General features: G+C 36.5%; 1 protein-coding gene across 2 annotated transcripts; it reads right to left on the bottom strand.

Annotated features, from left to right (window-relative positions):
* Nucleotides 1-417: 417 nt before the first annotated feature.
* LOC107026053 (DEAD-box ATP-dependent RNA helicase 53, mitochondrial-like) lies at nucleotides 418-7475 on the bottom strand. 2 transcript variants are annotated; one of them, XM_015226892.2, is made up of 8 exons: nucleotides 6900-7475; nucleotides 5814-5941; nucleotides 5210-5621; nucleotides 5027-5125; nucleotides 4636-4860; nucleotides 2859-3020; nucleotides 1450-1948; nucleotides 418-725 (listed from the first exon to the last, which is right to left on the bottom strand). In XM_015226892.2, the coding sequence occupies exons 1-7, from the start codon at nucleotides 7269-7271 to the stop codon at nucleotides 1463-1465; spliced, it is 1884 nt and encodes a 627-aa protein (XP_015082378.1). In that variant the 5' UTR covers nucleotides 7272-7475; the 3' UTR covers nucleotides 418-725; nucleotides 1450-1462. The 2 variants fall into 2 exon arrangements, with proteins under 2 accessions (XP_015082378.1, XP_027774185.1); XM_027918384.1 differs by lacking the exon at nucleotides 418-725 and having other exon boundaries at nucleotides 1352-1948; nucleotides 6900-7271.
* Nucleotides 7476-8620: the final 1145 nt, after the last annotated feature.

The raw sequence follows: 8620 nt of genomic DNA, 5'->3' as shown, positions 1-8620 counted from the left end.
AGACATACATTACCACTATGCTAAAGACATAACTTTTGTCAAGTTTGTTCTCATTTGTACAACGATATCAGTATACATAAATCACTTTCATAGCGAGAATATACAAGACTTCTTCCCCAAGAAAAATAACAGTTTTACCAATATTATATCATAAAGAGATAATAATTCACTTCACTTAACATTTTGTATTCGAAAAATTAACCCCACATAGAGGGAAATATGAACCTCAAGCAACTGTTAACACCCACAAAATTTCTATGGCAGCCTTGTATCCAAGCATCCTATATACATAATTAGTACATTCATCTAAAAAGAGTACTGGTGCATAGTTTTTTTTTTTGCAAACTGAGATTAAAATATCTAAACTGTCACTGCATACTGCATTACTGCAGAATTTCAAACAATAGCTCGGCTATCGCAGCTTAACATTAAGCTTGAGATAATAAAAAATTATGACTAAGAGACAATATAATAGCGGGCAAGCAAAAGACTGTGTTCTTGAAAGCTAAAGATTACATATAGGTGGAAACCAAGTGGATATTAAATGGTTATTTCTTATGGAATTCTCTACGTATAGCATTTTAGTTGTAAAATCATATTCTGGAACTACTGCAAATCTAAACAAAACCTGATAATCAACACATATGCTTTCACAAATTGGACATCAGTCGCACATTTGTCTCTTCATGGTCATTCCCAATAAGCCATATTCACAGTGTCCTCACCTGTTAAACAAACAAGTAGATTACCTCAAAAACATAACGCTAGGGGTAAATCCTCAGAGGAGCATCTTATGATGTACATAACAGGACAAACTGCAGAATTTCCGTCCACATAAACAAACAAAACTATCTTTGGTAAAATATCCCCTTATTTTCTCAAGCAAGGGACGGCATGGGACACAATACGTACAACAACTACATGCAACATCTGAGTCTGCAGCATATGCACAGGTTTCAACAGCGTCACACAATGGTAACAAACCAATCAAAATGGGAAAACCACTTCATATTTATATCTGGAAGACAATTGTGAGTTGGTTGTAATATCCTACTTTTACAGTCATTCCGCTCGAAGATGTTTCATGTTCTTTTGACAACAAGCAGCTTCAGAAAGGTTTTATAGGTGAAACTATTCCAAATCCAAACAGCCATTCTTACAGGGGCAAACCATTTAAACTCATGCATGATGCACTGTATAACAGATCAGCACACGTGCTTGGTAATTACTGATATATCAAAGAGTCGAGCTTCTTTTTTTTATTGTTACACCAAAGAAGACCTTTTATTTCCTATACCTCTTTGTTCGGTTTATGATTATTATTGTTACTGTCATAGTATTAGTAAGTCCCGCTAAATAATTTTGTATACAAGTAGGAACAAATGGAGAATTATCAATGAAGATATGGGTGAGAACATCAAATTCATCAATAGAAAACAAGGAACTTGCCTTGCAGAAAGAACTAGAAAAATTTCTTCCCAGAACGATTTTCATTGTCAGAGCGTGAATCACCAAATCCACTAGAGCGGCCTGAACCAAATCCTCCAAAACCACTTGAGCGGTTTGAACTCTCGAAGTTTCCAAAGCCACCAGTCCGGTTTGAACTTCCAAAACCGCCACTACGATCTGAACCACCAAAATTACCAAATCCTCCCTGGCGATTGGAGTCACGCATGTCCCCGGAACCACCAAAATTCCCTGAGCGACCTGAGCTTGATCCACCAAAGCTACCTCCTGATCGTCCAAAACCAGATCCACCTGTTCGACCAGAATATCCGCCTTGCCCCCCAAACCTGCCGCCAGAATTTCCATAGCCACCAGAGCGACCTGAACCAGAATCACCAAACCGACCACCTCCCATGCCTCCATAAGAGCCAAAGCGGCCCCCACCTCTGCCCATGTCACTGAACATGTCTGTTGCTCCAGCCTCTACTTCTATCCTTGGAAGCTTTTTTCACCAAACACATGAAAATAAGAAGAGAAAATAAGAAATAGCCTTACAATTCACCGAATTTGGCCAAGTTAGAACAGGAGGATTACGATACTTAATTGAAAAGACTAGATAATTGCTGGAGCCAACTATAAGCTGCTTCATTTTCAGCTCCATTCCAGTCTGTATACTCTCACAATTCAATACTATTCAATCAAGTAAGATATCACTGATTTTGAAATTCCCAAATAAATAAAGATTCAACTCCACTTGTCACTCTCTCAACAAGAGGGCAAGACACAAAAGATATGAAGAGTGACAAATCGTGCTCCATGAAGTAAATTACACAAGAACATGAACTACTTCAAAGACATAAAATTTTTAGTTTGTTTACACTAGTATTCAAATAATAGCACACTACCACATCTCCCTCACATAGTAAAGCATGACAAAGATGTACTGGACCTAACTACAGCCATTTACAATATGCCAACAAATACTATTCCTAACATCCCATTTCTTGAGGCATATCTGCTTGAGTTACTACATTGAAATCATTGAGAGATATCCTCAATAGTAATAGTAATAGAGGTGAAAAGAAGGCCAAAAGTGTCTGAATCGTCAAAGTTAACACTAAAATGCGCTATTCTTACTGCAATCATAAAATATTTGGTGGTAAGAACTTATGATTCTTAGTAAAATACTTTAACTTTTTTGACCCCATGAAAAAGAAAGAATGCAGAAGTAAACAGCAGCCCCTTTAGCACTAATAAGTTACAGCAGTCAACTCGCACAGACGTCTTCTTGAGCATAAAGCTCTTTTCTCCAACTGAGGTTCACATTCATCAGTGCCATAAAAAATAATGTGGGAAAAATATGAATAGATGACATCAAAAAGTAAAAGCATCACCGATATTAGCCGCCTTACCTCGATAAATCTGCATCCTACATCACGTTCGATTCCTTTCACATCCCTATGTTGGCCTGACGAATGAATCAGAATTGCACTTCCTTTCTTCCCAGCACGCCCAGTTCGACCAGATCGATGAACAAAGATCTCTGATGAGTTTGGAAGCTCATAATGTACCACCTGAGCAGCAAAATATTTCCAAGTTTATGCAGGGAATCCAAAATATTACTAGAATATCACATTTGGGAGCAAATCTGTGGGATCTAAAGCAATCTCATTCCCACTAAACTAGAATGCTCTTTTATCTCAAGGGGATTCAATAGTCTCTGTATAATTAAAGCACTCGTTCTTGACCTATTTGTGGAGTTTAGTTTCTGACGAAGGATATCAACGGAATCTCCTTGGTTCTACATAGCTTCACCCATGATCGTACCTTATTGCTTTAAGTATGTAGAAAAGACTGCTACTTTCAGATACATCTTCTCACAATTGACCAGTGTTTTGGGAGGCGAGAAGCGGAAAAAAGCGACGAGGGCTTGCTTCACAGAAGCGTGACGCGAAGCGCGCGCTTTTTTTAAAAAAAGCGACATTTAGTATAAAAAAAATATTAAATAACTAAATAGAGGTAATATAGTCTTAGATTAAAAGAAAATAGATAGTCAATAATACTCATAAGTCATAACATATAAAGCAAAAAATCAAAAATATAATTAAATCACAAAGACTCAAACTCCTATTCTTCAACAAGATCCTCAAACTATTCAAGTGCCATAACCAAGGGTTATAATTGGTAATCATCTTCTTCATCATCAGAAGTGTCAAAAAAAAAAAAAAGAGCTGCAAGCATACACACTGATCACAAAATAAAAACAAAAAAAAAAAGCAAAAGAATTGAAAAAAAACAGAGGAGGCAGTCAGTAATTGTGAACTGAAACAGAGCAGATCGCAGCAGAGATGAAGAGAAGAAGAGAAGAAGAAGAAAAAACTACAGCAGTCGCATCGTGAAGAGAAAAGAAACTCACAGAGATGAAGCAAAGGCGAAGATTATATATTTCAAGAGAAAAGGAACTCACAGAGATGAACTAATAAACATCGGTTAAAACTTACCTGCAATCCGATCGAGGTATGAAGAGAGACACAGTCTCAGTCGTGGTCGTGAAGAGAGAAGAGGCGAAAGAAGAGTCGTGAAAGAAAAATTAAGTTATATTGTATATTTCAGATTTTTTTTTAAAAAAACCTAATTAAAAAAAAAAAAACCCTAATTGTCGCTTTTTTATAAAAAGCGCGCTTTATTGCGCTTTTGCCTTAGTATCGCTTCTCGCTTCTTTATCTGAAGCGAGCGCCTTTTTCAGATCGCATCGCCTCAGGAGAAAGAAGCGCACTGGTGTCGCCTCACTTTGAAGCGCGCTTTTTTGCGCTTTTCACAACACTGCAATTGACAAATGCTTTAGAGATGTATAAATCAAACATAGACTATATAAAGACCCCTAGAAAAAGTGTTTCAACGGAGAGGAAACTGAAGAAATTGCTTAGTCTGCATTCGAGTAAAGTGGTATTGAGTTATTAAATGATAAACCTTAAAAACATGACGGATCAGGCAAGGTTGCTATTTAAATATGCAACTTCCACTGAACCCCTTCTATTACATGTCATGTTATTGGTTTGTTGATCAACAGGTTCCGACAGAGGGTTTTCTAATATGTTGCCTGCTCTATTGCTGGATAGTACAGATGAAAGAGAAGAAATGCAGTGATTATTGAACTTAAAGTCACAAATATGAGAACAAAAGACCAACCAGATCAACATTAGGTACATCAAGTCCTCGAGCAGCAACATCAGTAGCCACCAAAACATTGAATTGACCTTGGCGAAAACCTGATAAAGTTCTCTCCCTCTGGGTTTGTGAGATGTCCCCGTGCAAAGCTTCACAGTTGAAACTCTTTTGCATTACATACGACAATTTATCAGCATCACGTTTAGTTTGAGTAAAAACAATGCACTTGCCTCCTTTTGCATGCTCCTGCAAAAATGAAATGCTCAATTAGTTTCAGAGATTAAGGATTATCAAAAAATTAGACAACAGAAAGACCATTATCTTTATGTTGGTGGAAATAAATAGAGAGCGACTTAGAACAATATGATAGGCATAAGGTGAGACAGAGGAGACTGAAGGTATATCTCCATACAGTTATCAGAGGTCCAAGAATTGCGGGTTTCTGATGCATATCACAAGCAATTGAAAACAAGGAAATCCCATCAGCCAGTTTCTGATCAGAATCTCCTACCTGGGATATATCGAAAAATTAGCCTCCAAAGTTCTAAAAAATTAAGGAAATTTGTATTAAAATGTTGAGCATTTATGGTCTCACAAGATCAATGTGAACTGGATTTTTCAGGAACTTGTTGGTAATTTTTAATATCCAACTGGGCATTGTGGCTGAAAACATCAGTGTCTGGTGCTTCTGCGGAACATTTTCTAATATGGTCTCGACATCCTCCGCAAAACCCACATTAAGCATTTGATCAGCTTCATCTAGAACAACAAACTGGATTTCTGCCAAATTTAAAGCACCCCTCTTCAGCAGATCAATAATCCGACCTGGCGTTCCCACAACAACATCAACTCCCCTGTCCAGGGAACTCATTTGGCGTGAAATGGGAACACCACCATAAACACACAGCGTATCCAGACCAGGAGCAGATTCAAAAAATTCTTTATCCACTTGTTTAGCAAGTTCTCTGGTAGGCGCCAAGATTAAAGCCAAAGGATTCCTTCCACGTCTACATTATAGAGAATAAACACATTGTTAGTATTTTACAACTGTAATTAGGTCAAAATTTGCAACAAATATTCAGAATCAAACTTTAATAAAGTTGCCAAGCCTAGCAGATGAAAAAACATTACATAATGCTGCTATCATATTTGTACTACTAAAACTATAAAAGCCCAGAGAAAAAGCAGACAGGACAAACCCATGTTTCTCATTGAAGCGAATGATCTTATCCATGATGGGAATCCCAAAAGCTAGTGTCTTCCCAGTTCCAGTTCTAGCTCGACCTATCATGTCAGATCCTTGCATTGCTGGTTCCAGAACAGCTCTCTGCACAACCCAAAAGAAAATTAAAGTCATGCCTCTCTTTGCCTTGCATCTCGTGAAGAAATTAACCTAAGGCTATGCATTAAAACATACTGTACATGACTAAATTAAGCTCATTTCACCAACTAAAACACAAGTGGACAGATCATTCTAAACGGGACTTCAAAGTAGAAAATCTTGATATACTTAGCATTGTATTAGGTAACTAGTGGCAAATGAAGTGATCGAAAACCTTGATATATTAAGCATCGTATTAGGCAACTAATGGTACGACCTAGTGGCAGATGAAGTGATCAAAACCTTGAGGACAAAGGTTAAAATTCTAGCAGAGACAATAAAACCAAGTGTTTCTTCCCATCTGTTCAAGTCTCAAACAAAATTCCTAGCAGTCAACAAAGGATTGAAAACCTCAGAGGGCCAAGGTTAAGACTCTAGCAGCCACAATAAAATTTAAATGATTACTTCCCACCAGCTTAAGCCTTTGTTAAAATTGTATAGTAACTGTATTGGTGGAAGGTAGCATGAAAATAGATGAGTTGCGCCTTTAGAAAAATGCAACTTCCTCGTTACAAAAGCTAGCGGACCAACCTCACCCTCACGCCTTTATAAGAATGTCAACTGCCTTGTTACAAAAGCTAGCCGACACCTCACGGGAGTAAATGATACAACCCTCAGTTACTCAAACCAAGAGAATATTTAACTTCATGTCTTCAACAACAAAAGACTTCCAGGAACACATTACACCTTTGTTTGGTATTGCAAAAATGTTTTCTCCAATGAACATATATTCATATAACTCGATTCAATCAACACAATGACAATCTTCCTTAAAACAGTAGGATTACCATATATCACTTAATTTTATACCTAAGTAACATTAGGTAAAACACCAAAGCACCCTAAAAGCTGAAAAAGATACAATTTTGTCCAAATAGAAATGATAGTTGCTTTGAGGGATAACCTGAATAGGAAAGAGCTTAGTAATTCCCTTTTTCTCCAAAGCAGAAACGATCTCCTGAGATATACCAAGTTTTGATATCTCAAGTCCTTCATCATCCTCAGGTAAATTCGCCACTGCATATCCAGCTCGTAAATACCGACCTGAATGAAACCCTCTTACAGAAACCCCAAATTTCCTATCAACCCAGTTTCCATTTCTCGAAGTATTAGCCGTACTAACAGTGGTAAAGCTGTTAAATTGAGTATTTCCAGAAATGAACTTGTCTTCGCCGGACGTCGACGGCGAGAACAATAGATGAGTAAGGGCATTAAGAGCAACCCTTTTCGAGGCATGTAAAGAAGAAGACTTCTTCAATAGAACAAGACTATTCATTTTGATTGCTTTCTCAAATATGCCAACAGAGAAGAGATCAACAAAATGGTATATGAAAAAGACGAAAGAAGCAACTGATTTAACCCAGCAAAATATGAAGGCGGTTGAGGGGTCCGATACTTTGGCTCTGGAAAGCAGAGGCTGTAGAGATATTTTGGAGCTAAAGGGGTTTTGGGATCAAAAAGGGGGTTTTGGTGTTATTTTGTGAAGGGTTTAAGAAGAGGAAGAGAACTAGAGTCCAAGATCCATATATAACTGGGCTGGGGTTGTTTCGCCTTCTGAATGGACAATAGATAGGGCTGCACTTGCTTGAGTCTTCATAGTCAAATAAGCCCAACAAAATTTGGGCTGGGCTTGGAAATGTTTGTTACAACATTTTATCTTTTAGGGCTTCTTAGGTGACAAAAGAAATTCAACAATGGTATTGATATTATCAAAATATAGTATATATTTGTATATGAATAAGGATATATTAGTAAGACATAATACATAAATATGTCTTTTAACTTGGCTTCAAATCATATTTATGCGCTTCAACTTTGGATGTGCACGAATAGACACTTAAACTTATATGAAGTTGAACAAATAGACACACATGTCCTACATGTCATTTTATCCTACGTGGTGTCATACGTGTATTGTGCCATGTAGGACTCATGTGTTTGTTTATTTAAAAGTTGGATAGTTAAAGTGTCTGTTTGTTAATTATGAAAGTTGGAGGTCAAAGTTAAAATTTGAAGCCAAATTTAGGGTCCAATATATGTATTATGTCTATTAGTAATGTATATCCTATACAGGGAAAAAACTCATATATGTCATTGAACTTTCAGAAAAAGCTTATTTATGCCATCAGTTAAAAGTTTGACTCATTTATGTCATTATTGTTAAAGAAAAGGCTCATTCATGCCGTTGTTTTTTAACAATGGTTTTGCAAAACTATTTTTGACACGTACCCAATTATAATTCAGCCACGTTATCAATTTTTTTGATAAAAAAGATTTTTTTAAAAAACAATTCAATTTTTATTCAGATTTTGATTTTTTTGTTTAAAAATTGATAACGTGGCCAATTATAATTCCGCCACGTCATCAATTTTTTAAATAAAAAAAATTAAAAAAATTAATTCAAATTTTTTTCAGAACATTGATTTTTTTTATTTAAAAAATTGATGACGTGGCGGAATTATAATTGGTCACGTGTCAAAAATGATTTTGCAAAACCAATATTAAAAAATAATGGCATGAATGAGCATATTCTTGAACGGTAATGGCATAGATGAGCCAAACTTTTAACTGATGACATAAATAAGTCTTTTCTGAAAGTTCAATGTTGAGCTTTTTTCATATATA

The sequence above is a fragment of the Solanum pennellii genome, chromosome 7 (assembly GCF_001406875.1).
Source record: "Solanum pennellii chromosome 7, SPENNV200".
Classification (NCBI taxonomy): Eukaryota; Viridiplantae; Streptophyta; class Magnoliopsida; order Solanales; family Solanaceae; genus Solanum; species Solanum pennellii.
Note: the sequence above shows the minus strand (reverse complement) of the source record. Positions and strands in the feature narration are given on the sequence as shown.

What these genes read in the sequence shown, in the direction of transcription:
- LOC107026053 (XM_015226892.2), bottom strand. Translation starts at nt 7,271, where the DNA reads ATGAATAGTCTTGTTCTATTGAAGAAGTCTTCTTCTTTACATGCCTCG. An exon ending in CTAAGCTCTTTCCTATTCAG is followed by an intron (nt 5,942 to 6,899) that starts GTTATCCCTCAA and finishes TGGGTTGTGCAG; the next exon opens with AGAGCTGTTCTGGAACCAGC. An exon ending in TAGGATGCAGATTTATCGAG is followed by an intron (nt 1,949 to 2,858) that starts GTAAGGCGGCTA and finishes TGGTGAAAAAAG; the next exon opens with CTTCCAAGGATAGAAGTAGA.